Raw genomic sequence first — 14,834 nt, forward strand, 5'->3', positions numbered from 1 at the left:
ATCCTAGTCTCTCAAAAATAACCACTTATCTGCCATAGCCAGGTGATACTTGGCTGTTCCCTTAGGTTTCTACAGATGCGGAGGTCATCAACAATGAGGGAACTTTATGTTGTTGCATAGAAAACGTGTAATTCATTCATTGATTCATTCATTTGTTTTCTGCTGCTTATCCAGGTCTGAGTTGCAGTAGTGGCAGTAGATCCCACACTTCCCTGTCCTTGTCCAAATCCTCTGAGTCTTCCTGGGGATTCCTGAGGTATTCCCATGCAAGCTGAGAAATACAGTATATCATCCCACCAGCATGTCCTGGGCCTTACCCAAAGTTTCCTCCCAGTTTTACGTACCTGGAAGCCATCCACGGGGAGAACACCAGGTTGCATCCTCACCAAATTTCCAAAGTGACTGCTGGATACTGAAGTTATTGTACTTGGCCCCACAAATCTTAGAAACATGGTGTCTAACCAGATCCTTACTCTGGATGGCATTACCCTGACCTCTAGTAATACTGTGAGAAATCTTGGAGTCATTTTTGATCAGGATATGTCCTTCAATGCGCATATTAAGCAAATATGTAGGACTGCTTTTTTGCATTTGCGCAATATCTCTAAAATTAGAAAGGTCTTGTCTCAGAGTGATGCTGAAAAACTAATTCATGCATTTATTTCCTCTAGGCTGGACTATTGTAATTCATTATTATCAGGTTGTCCTAAAAGTTCCCTGAAAAGCCTTCAGTTAATTCAAAATGCTGCAGCTAGAGTACTAGCGGGGACTAGAAGGAGAGAGCATATTTCACCCATATTGGCCTCTCTTCATTGGCTTCCTGTTAATTCTAGAATAGATTTTAAAATTCTTCTTCTTACTTATAAGGTTTTGAATAATCAGGTCCCATCTTATCTTAGGGACCTCATAGTACCATATCACCCCAATAGAGCGCTTCGCTCTCAGACTGCAGGCTTACTTGTAGTTCCTAGGGTTTTTAAGAGTAGAATGGGAGGCAGAGCCTTCAGCTTTCAGGCTCCTCTCCTGTGGAACCAGCTCCCAATTCAGATCAGGGAGACAGACACCCTCTCTACTTTTAAGATTAGGCTTAAAACCTTCCTTTTTGCTAAAGCTTATAGTTAGGGCTGGATCACGTGACCCTGAACCATCCCTTAGTTATGCTGCTATAGACTTAGACTGCTGGGGGGTTCCCATGATGCACTGAGTGTTTCTTTCTCTTTTTGCTCTGTATGCACCACTCTGCATTTTATCATTAGTGATTGATCTCTGCTCCCGTCCACAGCATCTCTTTTTCCTGGTTCTCTCCCTCAGCCCCAACCAGTCCCAGCAGAAGACTGCCCCTCCCTGAGCCTGGTTCTGCTGGAGGGTTCTTCCAGTTAAAAGGGAGTTTTTCCTTCCCACTGTCGCCAAGTGCTTGCTCACAGGGGGTCGTTTTGACCATTGGGGTTTTTCTGTAATTATTGTATGGCTTTGCCTTACAATATAAAGCGCCTTGGGGCAACTGTTTGTTGTGATTTGGCGCTATATAAATAAAATTGATTTGATTTGAAAATAGTGTTCGCTGTTAATGTGTCTGCATGTAAATCCAGCTATTTCATTTATTTATTCACTGAAAATATAAATACCAAGGGCTTCAAGATGTATAGATTCCCTTCAGATCCAAACAGAAGAAAAAATTTGGAAAAAAGTCAGCTGTGTGGGATGGAAGCGACATCATTGTCAAAGCTTTGCAAGGTAAATTTCCCATGTACAGTAATACTCACCTAAACCGTCATTGTATAAATGGGATATTCGCAGTCACTAGACAAAAAAGTCCCAACATTTTTGTATTATTTTCCATGTAATAAACATCGTACATAATGGATTTTGTACAACAGATTTGTCGCTCACATTGGATAAAATGTCCCATCCGATCGCAATGTATTTCCATTAAAATCCTTGCATGTGGGACCGGAGTCATTTCTGTTATTAAAAGTCTGACCATTTATTTTTTTCACACCGTGCTCAGACTCGAACCCGCAGCCTGATGCGCACGTCAGGCGTCAGGCTGAGGCAGGCTGCAGGCTGCGCAGTGAAAGCAGCAAAATGTCAAATCATAGCCGGCTTTCAATCCTTTGTCTACCATCATATTATAATAGTATTTGTAGTGCGCGCGCTGATTACAAATGGATCAAAGAAGTCAGCAACATTACAGCACGAAGTCGATAAAAGAGGAAAATGTACAGCTTACCTTTGAATTGGAGGTGATGATTGTAGAAAGAGGGCCAAATTAGTCCAGAATAAAGCATAATCCAGAGACGGATAACTTTAAAACTGTCACACTCATCATTGTATGACACGGAGTTACTGTTGATAGTACCTGTACATGGATGTGTTGCTGTATGTGGTTAAATGATTTTAAAAAATGTTGAAAACATTAAAGGTTTATTCAGTAGTTCAGCACAATTGGGCTCAAAATGGCGCCATGTTCTGAGTTGATGCCACTCTCTCTATCTAGGCACAGTACGTTGACCTAGAGGGGACAATCCACCAATTTCTGACAGAGAACAATGGGCTCAGATTTGGAGGTGCTGATCCTGCATTGCATCATGTTTATGCATCATGTTTATACTAAATTATGACCACCTGAATGTAGCAACAGAAATCCAGACTCATCAGACCAGGCAACATTTAGCTTCAACTGTCCAGTTTGCCTGAGCCGGTGTCCACTGTTGTCTCAGGTTTCTGTTCTTAGCTGACAGAAGCAGCATCTTGTGGACTTAAAGATTCCAATTCACCTAACATGTATGTCTTTGGTTGTGGGAGGAAGCCAGAGCACCCGGAGTGAACCCACGCATACACGAGGAGAACATGCAAACTCCACACAGAAAGGCCACAGGAGGCAATGGATCCCATGACCTTCTTGCTGTGAGGCAACAGTGTTAACCACTAAGCCATCGTGCTGCCCTGTTCGACAAGCTCTGCAATCAAAAATGGTCTGCTGCATATCTTGATTGTAACAACTGTTGAGTTACTGGTGCCTTTTAATAATCAGCTATTGTCACTCTGGCCATTCTATGACTGCTGATATCAAGAAATCATTTTCACCCACAGAACTGCCCCTCATGGGGTGTTTCAACTTTTTCAGAACATTCTTTGTAGATCCAACACATGATTGTGTGTGGAAATCCAGCCCATCTTGCACCAACATCCATGCCACATTCACAGTCACATAAATCATCTTTCATCCACATTCAGAAGCTTTGTTTGAACTTTAGCAGATCCCCTTGGCCCCGTCTACACACATACCTAAATTGCATAGTGCATAGTGCACTGTATTCCATCTTTGCAACATGTCTTCATGGGCTCTGACATTGTCAGAAACTTAAGTGTTACCATGATGATTGCCGTGAGTAATAAAATGCAAGCACTACTTAGATTTCAGGGTTGAGATTTATTTTTGGCCTTAAATTACAAAGAAACCCAAAGTTTTTATTTGATCGATGTGTTCTAAATGGACAGTCTGTGGCCACAGACTGTGGCAGCAGTAATTATGATGGATGGAACACACTGTTATGAATCTGTGTGGTTTCTTATCCATCAAACCAAATAAGATTTAAATTTTTTTGAGTAGTATTCCTTATTCCCCAGACTAAATTACTACTATTACTACGTTAATGAGGAGGTAAAGTCAAAGGTATTACTGAGGCAGCAATGTTTGGCACAAAAACCAGATCCATTTGTCCTTTGTTGGCACTGTTTTTTTTATGTGTGCCAAAAATCACATAAGGACATTAATCTCTGACTGCACACACAGTTTTACATTTTTTAAATTAATGCAAAATTTAGGTTCAGATTTTTGGGCCAGTAGGCCTTCAAGTACAGTTGACATTATTTTGTCTTAAATGCATTCAAATTTCTTGAAGAATGTTGTCCTTAAATTACAGAAATGTACTGCATGCACCGTATAAAAAAAATGAGACTGCTGATCTCGTAATTACGAGAAAAGATCTCGTAATTACGAGATTGGGGTTTTTTTTTGTAATCGCTTCCGTACAATGGGCTTCCGTACTTCCAGTCCCTCAGTAAAGACAAGTGTGAGAATTCACAAGTCATAAGTGAAAACTGGCCACTTTATAACCACCGAAACTAACAGGGGTGGTGGAAATGTGGTTAATACACTTGGTTTCAGTGTGTAAGGTTCCCGATTCGAATCCCATTCCTGCCACATTTCTCCATGTAATGTAGAGTTGCATCAGAAAGAGCATCGGGTGTAAAATTTGTGCCAATTCAACATGCAGATCCACCTTTGATTTGCTGTGGCGACTCCGAGTGCAAAACAAGGGAGCAGCCAAAGGTACTTACTTACTTACTATAACCGCTGATACTGCACTGTGAATGCACACCACTTCTATACGCGCGCAAAGTATGGATTTTCCCCTAAACTGTTCCTGGATGAATGAAACTCCTGCAGCGAGACGGAGCACGGGGCACCCAGAGTGGCATACGGCTGGCTGGGAGTGAGCCCCGCTTTGTCCCTCAGTGATTGGTGGGGCTGTGTTAGTGAAAACTGGAAGTTTGGAGGGGGCAAGTCAGGTGTCTAAATGGTTTATATACACTCAACAAAAATATAAACGCAACACTTTTGGTTTTGCTCCCAAGGTGTGCCTTAGACTGTCCACAATAAAAGGCCACTCTGAAAGGTGCAGTTTTGTTTTATTGGGGGGGGGGATACCAGTCAGTATCTGGTGTGACCACCATTTGCCTCATGCAGTGCAACACATCTCCTTCACATAGAGTTGATCAGGTTATCAATTGTGGCCTGTGGAATGTTGGTCCACTCCTCTTCAATGGCTGTGCGAAGTTGCTGGATATTGGCAGGAACTGGTACACGCTGTCGTATACGCCGGTCCAGAGCATCCCAAACATGCTCAATGGGTGACATGTCCGGTGAGTATGCCGGCCATGCAAGAACTGGGACATTTTCAGCTTCCAAGAATTGTGTACAGATCCGGCTGTCGTATACGCCGGTCCAGAGCATCCCAAACATGCTCAATGGGTGACATGTCCGGTGAGTATGCCGGCCATGCAAGAACTGGGACATTTTCAGCTTCCAAGAATTGTGTACAGATCCTTGCAACATGGGACCGTGCATTATCCTGCTGCAACATGAGGTGATGTTCTTGGATGTATGGCACAACAATGGGCCTCAGGATCTCGTCACGGTATCTCTGTGCATTCAAAATGCCATCAATAAAATGCACCTGTGTTCTTCGTCCATAACAGACGCCTGCCCATACCATAACCCCACCGCCACCATGGGCCACTCGATCCACAACATTGACATCAGAAAACCACTCACCCACATGACGCCACACACGCTGTCTGCCATCTGCCCTGAACAGTGTGAACCGGGATTCATCCGTGAAGAGAACACCTCTCCAACGTGCCAAACGCCAGCGAATGTGAGCATTTGCCCACTCAAGTCGGTTACGACAACGAACTGCAGTCAGGTCGAGACCCCGATGAGGACGACGAGCATGCACATGAGCTTCCCTGAGACGGTTTCTGACAGTTTGTGCAGAAATTCTTTGGTTATGCAAACCGATTGTTTCAGCAGCTGTCCGAGTGGCTGGTCTCAGATGATCTTGGAGGTGAACATGCTGGATGTGGAGGTCCTGGGCTGGTGTGGTTACACGTGGTCTGCGGTTGTGAGGCTGGTTGGATGTACTGCCAAATTCTCTGAAACGCCTTTGGAGACGGCTTATGGTAGAGAAATGAACATTCAATACACGAGCAACAGCTCTGGTTGACATTCCTGCTGTCAGCATGCCAATTGCACGCTCCCTCAAATCTTGCGACATCTGTGGCATTGTGCTGTGTGATAAAACTGCACCTTTCAGAGTGGCCTTTTATTGTGGGCAGTCTAAGGCACACCTGTGCATTAATCATGGTGTCTAATCAGCATCTTGATATGGCACACCTGTGAGGTGGGATGGATTTTCTCAGCAAAGGAGAAGTGCTCACTATCACAGATTTAGACTGGTTTGTGAAAAATATTTGAGGGAAATGGTGATATTGTGTATGTGGAAAAAGTTTTAGATCTTTGAGTTCATCTCATACAAAATGGGAGCAAAACCAAGTGTTGCATTTATATTTTTGTTGAGTGTATATATATATATATATATATATATATATATATATATAGTTGTATGTATATAGTTGTAAAGTTGTCTGGATCAGAGATTTCAGTTAAATATATCATATAGCAGATGACACACTAACATTTGAGAAGTGAAATGAAGTTTCTAGTATTTACAGAAAGTGTGCAATAATTATTTAAACAAAATTAGGCACATGCATAAATTTGGCCACCCTTGTCATTTTATTGATTTGAATACATTTAGCAGCAATAACTGGAACACAAAATTGGTTTGGTAAGCTCATTGACCCTTGACCTCCTTACACAAGTGAATCCAATCATGAGAAAGTGCATTTAAGGTGGCCATTTGCAAATGTTTCCCCTCGTTGCATCTCTTCTAATGAGTGGCGACATGGGAGCCTCTAAACAACTCTCAAATGACCTGAAAACAAAGATTGTTCAACATCATGGTTTAGGGGAAGGATGCAAAACCTATCTCAGAGATTTCAGCTGTCAGTTTCCAGTGTTGAGGAACATTGTGTGGAAATGGAAGACCACAGGCACAGTACTAGTTAAGGCCCGAAGTGGCAGGCCAAGAAAAACCTCGGATAAGCTGAAGCAAAGGATGGTGAGAACAGTCATAGTCAATCCACAGACCTGCTCCAAAGATCTACAACATGATCTTGCTGCAGATCGTGTCTCTGTGCATCGTTCAACTATACAGCACACTTTGCACAAAGAGATGCTGTATGATGCTGTAATGTAGAGGAAGCCTTTTCTGCATACATGACAAAAACAGAATCGCTTAAGGTATGCTAAAGCACATTTGAACAAGCCAGCTTCATTTTGGAATAAGGTGCTGTGGACTGATGAAACTAAAATTGAGTTATTTGGACATAACAGGAAGCGGTATCCATGGCTGAAAAAGAACACAGCAGTCCATGAAAAAAAAAAACACTTGCAACCTACAGTAAAATTTGGAGGTGGTTCCATAATGCTGTGTGGCTGTGTGGCCAGTGCAGGTACTAGGAATCTTGTTAAAGTTGAGGGTCACATGGATTCCAGTCAATATAAGCAGATTCTTGAGAACTATGTTCATGAATCAGTGACAAAGTTGAAGTTGCGCTGGGATTGGATCTTTCAACAAGACAACGACCCTAAACATTGCTCAAAATCCCCTAGGGCATTCATGCAGAGGAACAAGTACAACATTCTGGAATGGTCATCTCAGTCCACAGACCTGAATATTATTGAAAATCTGTAGTGTGATTTTAAGCGGGCTATCCATGCTCGGAAACCAGCAAACCTGAGATGTTTTGTAAAGATGAATGGTCCAAAATACCTTCAACCAGAATCCAGACTCTCATTGGAAGCTATAGGAAGCATTTAGAGGCTGTTATTTCTGCAAAAGAAGGATCTACTAAATATCAATGTATTCTTTCTGTTGGGGTGCCCAAATTTATGCACCTCGCTAATTTTGTTTAAAGAATAACTGCACACTTTTTGTAAATCCTATAAAGCATTTCACTTCTCAAATATCACTGTGTTTGTCTGCTATATGATATATTTAACTGAAACTGCTGATCCAAACAACCAATGATTTATAAAGGAAAATCATGAAAATCATCAGGGGTGCCCAAAAAAGAAGCGGGCTAAGAGCCGATGATAACACACTGTAATCAAACACAAAGCGTGGCTTTTTCCCCTGAAGTGCTCTCCAAGGAGGAGCATAGCGTATCTCACCAAAATGAGGCATGTTTCGCTCCCCTCCAGACATCCAACTTTCATTCACACAACCTCTGCAATAAGTGCAATTTCAGTTTGAAACATCTCCTTTTAGATTTTCATAATTCATAGATTTATGAATATATGCTGAGTGACATATATTGCAGGAAAAAGAGGTCTTTCACAACATAAAAAAATAGATTGTTTTCACTGCTTCATGTCTTCATTTTGACATAGTTCCAGCATTGTATTTAATCTCTATCGCTCGACTTTGAACTGCAGACCTTCGTGTTGCACAGCAGGTTCATTCCGATTTACTGTGTCATTACTGATATCAGCGACAGGTGTACAAACTAGGAGGCATTCAGAGAGTGCCTATCTCTGCAAAGACCACATATTGCTTAAAACATCTGGATCATAAATTCAAAATATGTTACAGATAAAATGCAAAATAAATGCCAATGAGTAAATGCCAAATAAATAAATAAATGCCACCACCTCACAAAAGTTACCATCCAGCTGCCACAGTTAAATCAAATCAAATCAATTTTATTTATATAGCGCCAAATCACAACAAACAGTTGCCCCAAGGCACTTTATATTGTAAGGCAAAAGCCATACAATAATTACAGAAAAACCCCAACGGTCAAAACGACCCCCTGTGAGCAAGCACTTGGCGACAGTGGGAAGGAAAAACCCCCTTTTAACAGGAAGAAACCTCCAGCAGAACCAGGCTCAGGGAGGGGCAGTCTTCTGCTGGGACTGGTTGGGGCTGAGGGGAGAGAATCAGGAAAAAGACATGCTGTGGAAGAGAGCAAAGATCAATCACTAATGATTAAATGCAGAGTGGTGCATACAGAGCAAAAAGAGAAAGAAACACAGTGCATCATGGAAAGCCCCAGCAGTCTAAGTCTATACAACCCCTGGCAATAATTATGGAATCACCGGCCTCGGAGGATGTTCAATCAGTTGTTTAATTTTGTAGAAAAAAAGCAGATCAAAGACATGACACAAAACTAAAGTCATTTCAAATGACAACTTTCTGGCTTTAAGAAACACTATAAGAAATCAGGAAAAAAAATTGTGGCAGTCAGTAACGGTTACTTTTTTAGACCAAGCAGAGGGAAAAAAATATGGACTCACAGTTCTGAGGAATAAATTATGGAATCACCCTGTAAAATTTTCATCCCCAAAACTAACACCTGCATCAAATCAGATCTGCTCGTTAGTCTGCATCTAAAAAGGAGTGATCACACCTTGGAGAGCTGTTGCACCAAGTGGACTGACATGAATCATGGCTCCAACACGAGAGATGTCAATTGAAACAAAGGAGAGGATGATCAAACTCTTAAAACAGGGTAAATCATCATGCAGTGTTGCAAAAGATGTTGGTTGTTCACAGTCAGCTGTGTCTAAACTCTGAACCAAATACAAACAACATGGGAAGGTTGTTAAAGGCAAACATACTGGTAGACCAAGGAAGACATCAAAGCGTCAAGACAGAAAACTTAAAGCAATATGTCTCAAAAATCGAAAATGCACAACAAAACAAATGAGGAACGAATGGGAGGAAACTGGAGTCAACGTCTGTGACCGAACTGTAAGAAACCGCCTAAAGGAATTGGGATTTACATACAGAAAAACGAAAGCCATCATTAACACCTAAACAGAAAAAACAAGGTTACAATGAGCTAAGGAAAAGCAATCGTGGACTGTGGATGACTGGATGAAAATCATATTCAGTGATGAATCTCGAATCTGCATTGGGCATGGTGATGATTCTGGAACGTTTGTTTGATGCCGTTTGGTGCCAATGAGATTTATAAAGATGACTGCCTGAAGAGAACATGTACATTTCCACAGTCATTGATGATATGGGGCAGCATGTCAGGTAAAGGCACTGGGGAGATGGCTGTCATTACATCATCAATAAATGCACAAGTTTACGTTGATATTTTGGACACTTTTCTTATCCCATCAATTGAAAGGATGTTTGGGGATGATGAAATCATTTTTCAAGATGATAATGCATCTTGCCATAGAGCAAAAACTGTGAAAACATTCCTTGCAAAAAGACACATAGGGTCAATGTCATGGCCTGCAAATAGTCTGAATCTTAATCCAGTTGAAAATCTTTGGTGGAAGTTCAAGAAAATGGTCCATGACAAGGCTCCAACCTGCAAAGCTGATCTGGCAACAGCAATCAGAGAAAGTTGGAGCCAGATTGATAAAGAGTACTGTTTGTCACTCATTAAGTCCATGTCTCAGAGACTGCAAGCTGTTATAAAAGCCAGAGGTGGTGTAACAAAATACTAGTGATGTGCTGGAGCGTTCTTTTCTTTTTCATGATTCCATAATTTTTTTTTTCTTCAGAATTGAGTGATTCCATATATTTTTCCCTCTGCTTGGTCTAAAAAAGTAACCGTTACTGACTGCCACAATTTTTTTTTCCTGATTTCTTATAGTGTTTCTTAAAGCCAGAAAGTTGCCATTTGAAATGACTTTAGTTTTGTGTCATGTCTGTGATCTGCTTTTTTTCTACAAAATTAAACAACTGAATGAACATCCTCCGAGGCTGGTGATTCCATAATTTTTGCCAGGGGTTGTAGCAGCATAACTAAGGGATGGTTCAGGGTCACCTGATCCAGCCCCAACTATAAGCTTTAGCAAAAAGGAAAGTTTTAAGCCTAATCTTAAAAGTAGAGAGGGTGTCTGTCTCCCTGATCCGAATTGGGAGCTGGTTCCACAGGAGAGGAGCCTGAAAGCTGAAGGCTCTGCCTCCCATTCTACTCTTAAAAACCCTAGGAACTACAAGTAAGCCTGCAGTCTGAGAGCGAAGCGCTCTATTGGGGTGATATGGTACTATGAGGTCCCTAAGATACGATCGGACCTGAGTTAGGCAAAAAGTGGGCACCCCTTGGCTTTCTCTAGCCACTGTGATCCAAAACACCTATGAACCAGCTTCTTTGTTATTCTGTGCTGTGGAGCACTTTTTTTCTTGCATGTGCTGTTGAGTCTTTTTTTTTTTTTCTGAAATACATGTCATTCAGCACGAATCCACAGATCAATGATTCGTGACTATGACACAAAAAGAAGCAATACTGTGTTGGAGACAGATGGATGAGAGATCACATATACTGTATATCCACACCTGGCAGTGAGCAAGTCTGTGCTGGTGAATGATTCTGCAGTATGTGCAGCAGAACGGGGATGTGTCTTACCCCTCCAGGGTGGCCATCAGATGCTGTGACTATCAGACGGTACTGGTCGGTTGTTTCTCTGTCCAGATGTTTACCCAGAAGTAAAATGCCAATTCTACAAAGACAGAACAGAAAATACATAACTTTCTGTAATCATGAAGAAAAATACTTATTTAGGGACATTTTCAATGACGGGCCAAGGCAACTTAAAAATGAGCTTTGATAACCACTAGTTCTCGAACTGAACTTTGATAATGCTGAACCGATAAACCCCTAAAAGATTTCACTGAAGCTACAGATAACTACTAAGCATAACTTTTATGAAATTAATTTACTTTTGGCTTAATTTGTTGGGCTATAAAACCCATGTTGTAGTTTTTGGTTCCCCAAAAAAGGTTCAGTATACCAAGATCAGACAATGACCAAGATGTACATAAATAATTCAATGAACAAATTAAGTTAAACAGTATTGTTTCCTTTCAATATATAGTTTATTCAGAGCATGTAAAGTAAAAGCATAAGAAACATTCAGAAATAAAAGCACAAATGAAAATTAATTTGAATAATCTCAGTAATGCTTATACTCTGGCTTGTCCTCCCACTCCTCCATTTCTAAAAGGTGATGCTTATTGCCACTACGCAATGTGTCAGTGTTGCTTATTGAATAACTGTATAGGTTTAAACAGGAACAAACTGTAGACTGTATATATACTGGACAAATCCTGCATGTCGTCACCCATAAGATTTCTATAGAGACCCAGAACAGCTAATGTGAAATCCATATCTGGGCATCGCCATGTTGAGAGCCCCTCCCACACTGATTCACATTAATGAACTCATTAATAGATAAACGTAAACGTAATTTCTCCATTGTGAGATCAATAAAGTATATCTAATCTAATAAAGGGGTGGAGCATGGGTATGACCATGTATGACCAAAGAAGCCTGAACATGCCCCTCTCGTCAAGTGTGTACCAGCTAAGCTAATGGGCTAACACAGATTCAGGTGTTTATTAAGTCATATTTTGGGAGTTTCTGGCAGTTCTCTTAACAATTTAATTTGGTGTGGACAGACTGCTGATTTTCTCAGTAATCGTGCATTAATAGGGCTTAACAGATCAGGCTACCGATAGCTGATAAAAGTGCTATCACTGTTAGCATACGACAATAAATAAGACAAGAGTTTCATTCAGCATGAATACTGCAGAAGAGATGTCAGAAGTTCCATTAGGATGTTCACCACACAAGTCATATTTTTTTATGGATTTGTAATAAAATACTCCAAATGACAGACACAGTAACCACGCAACAGTGAGTAGCTCCATCACGCGGACAATGAGTTATGGTCAGACGCTAGGAGATGCAGAGATGCTGGGCTCAACCGCTGTCACTCAAAGCAATCACGGTCCCAATTATAAAGAAATTTATGGCTTAAAATGTTTTCAACTAAGACGTTAGAAAACAATACACCCTTGGTACAGTTGTCACGGAGGAGGAAACTATCTATAAAGACCAAAAAAGTTTTTTAACCAAGTTGCAAACATGGTTATTTTTGCTCTAACGTTGGGCATTTTAAAATGGTGTCCAATGGGAATGTGTTCTGTTTTGGAGCCAGCCTCAGGTGGCCAGTAATGGAACTGCAATATTTTGGACTACAAATCGCCATCAAAGTTTACCAATTAGAACAAACATATCTGCTTTTAGGGCTTACAAACATATTTGACTGTTCAACTTTATTTAAAAATTCTGACTTGAAGTTAGCAGAACTATTATGAACTATTTTGTGGAAGCTAACTGGTCAACTAATGGGTTCCAAAGTTAGCTGAAACGCTAATCCGTGAATGAAAATGTTAGCTCCCCTACATAGCCATTAGCTGATAATGTTTGCCCATCACTATATATTACACACATTTTAGCATACTGTATTACTCTTGTAATAAGAAGAGGTGACAAACAAACACTGCCAAGTTCATTTACTTCCAAATAAGAGAGACATATACAACATGACTGCTGTATTAAGTGTGAATTTTGGGTAAAAAGAAGATAGGCTGCTCTCGGTACTCTGCCTTACTGCAGAAGCTCTTGGACAATACACAGATTCACATTTTCTTCCCAAAGTATTCAGGAGACAAAGCAACCTTCCTTCTTATTCACAAGGCTCAATCTGGCACCAAAACTGCAACTTAGAAATATGGAAGCATTCCCAGGCAAAATGCTGAATTATCTTTGTTTGTGCAACTGGGCACACAAGACATGAGAATAAGGATAAACACACACATGACACACACAAAACCATTTCTTTGCCACACCACAAAGGCGTTTGCCACACCACCTTTATGGTGTGGCAAACACCATTTGTGCAAATGCAAGGAAACACTAATGCATCTGAGTGCACTGAGATTAATGTCTGTCACAATTCTCCCCTGTCCCCTTGCTCCTTCACAATTCTAATTTAAAGCTCCTCTGGCTGAATAGTCCAAGCAGAACACGAGTGACACTTCTTTCCCGCCTCTCAGGCTCATAACATTAAAACTATATAGGCCCACTGTATCTTAAAATTTGACAGGTAAATTAATAAAATCTCCATTAATATTGTCTATGTCGCTCAGCACTTGCCTCTAGTTATAGGCAAAATGCTGTTCTGAATCCAGCCAGAATGGCTCTGGTTCAAGACGGTTGATACATTTTTAAAAAATGAACATGCAGCACACCATCTGAAAGAGGAAAGCTGCTCAGGTTTACCTCAGTATTTATAATTAAGACATGGGCAAAATCAAGTAGCACACTTGTTGTTGTCACATCCCAATCAGGACGACAGTTTATTGTTATTCATCCTCATGGAGTTTCAAATTATGGATGCAGAAGAAAGGAACTGGAATTAACATGATGTAACATATTGAAGACAACACAAATTAAAACGAAAAGAACAATGAGGCTAGCTGTACATAAAATCAACAGAATAAGTGAACACAACATAAATCAAAATGAAAATAAAAGTAGTTGAGCACAATGCCACGAAGTATACATTCTTGGCTACTGATCACAAATGTGATGATTCGGGGCCAGAGGTGGGACAAAGTCACCAGCAAGTCACTCTCAAGTCATGAATCGGCAGGTCACAAGTCTCAAGTCAAGTCCCAAGTCAAGTCTCAAGTCATAATGACCACCAATTGTTGGCAAGCTGACTTGAGACTTGAGTTGAGACTTGTGAGACTTGTAACTTGGGTCTTGCTGATTCACGACTTGACAGTGACTTTGTCCCACCTCTGTTCGGGGCAGAGGCGTCAGGTTTCCTCAGGAACTGTTGCAACCTGTTGCCACGCGTTACGATTAATGGTACGTGTTGCTGGAAAATTATCAGGAACCATTACGCACGGCCAAGAATAATGTTCCGCATTGTTGCGTGCTGTTGTGCACTATCGCTCGTAACAGTGCATCGTTAAGTTCTGTCACGTTGTGAATGAGGTGAATTGTCTCCACACACACACCCATATTCATCCAACCGTCAGTTGCTGATCAATTCAGATTGTTCCAGTTTGTTCCTTAAAATCCATACCAGAAGAACTTTGTGACTGCATGCTTAGTTGGGAGAGGAGGACGAGACTGAGAGCCAGATGTGTGGCTCCACGTGGCTCTGGTCTTGCTCATTTTCCCAAACATCAGGCACATGGAGCAGGTGGAAAACCTGCAGGAGCGCCCTGAGGAGCATTGGAATGAGACTTTTAACAGACTTGGCGTCACTGTCCTCCTTCAGCATACTGCAGCAATTAAACTGAATGCGGTGCAGC

General features: G+C 41.1%; 1 protein-coding gene across 3 annotated transcripts in view; it reads right to left on the minus strand.

The window, feature by feature from the left end:
- pcdh15a (protocadherin-related 15a) overlaps nt 1–14,834 on the minus strand; it is a 707,751-nt gene that overhangs the window by 204,992 nt on the left and 487,925 nt on the right. For all 3 annotated transcript variants that reach the window (XM_034185498.1, XM_034185497.1, XM_034185496.1), the window contains one exon: nt 11,068–11,161. In XM_034185498.1, the coding sequence (XP_034041389.1) occupies nt 11,068–11,161 (94 nt within the window). The remainder of the gene's footprint in view (nt 1–11,067; nt 11,162–14,834) is intronic.

The sequence above is a fragment of the Thalassophryne amazonica genome, chromosome 13 (genome assembly GCF_902500255.1).
Source record: "Thalassophryne amazonica chromosome 13, fThaAma1.1, whole genome shotgun sequence".
In the NCBI taxonomy this organism is placed as follows: domain Eukaryota; kingdom Metazoa; phylum Chordata; class Actinopteri; order Batrachoidiformes; family Batrachoididae; genus Thalassophryne; species Thalassophryne amazonica.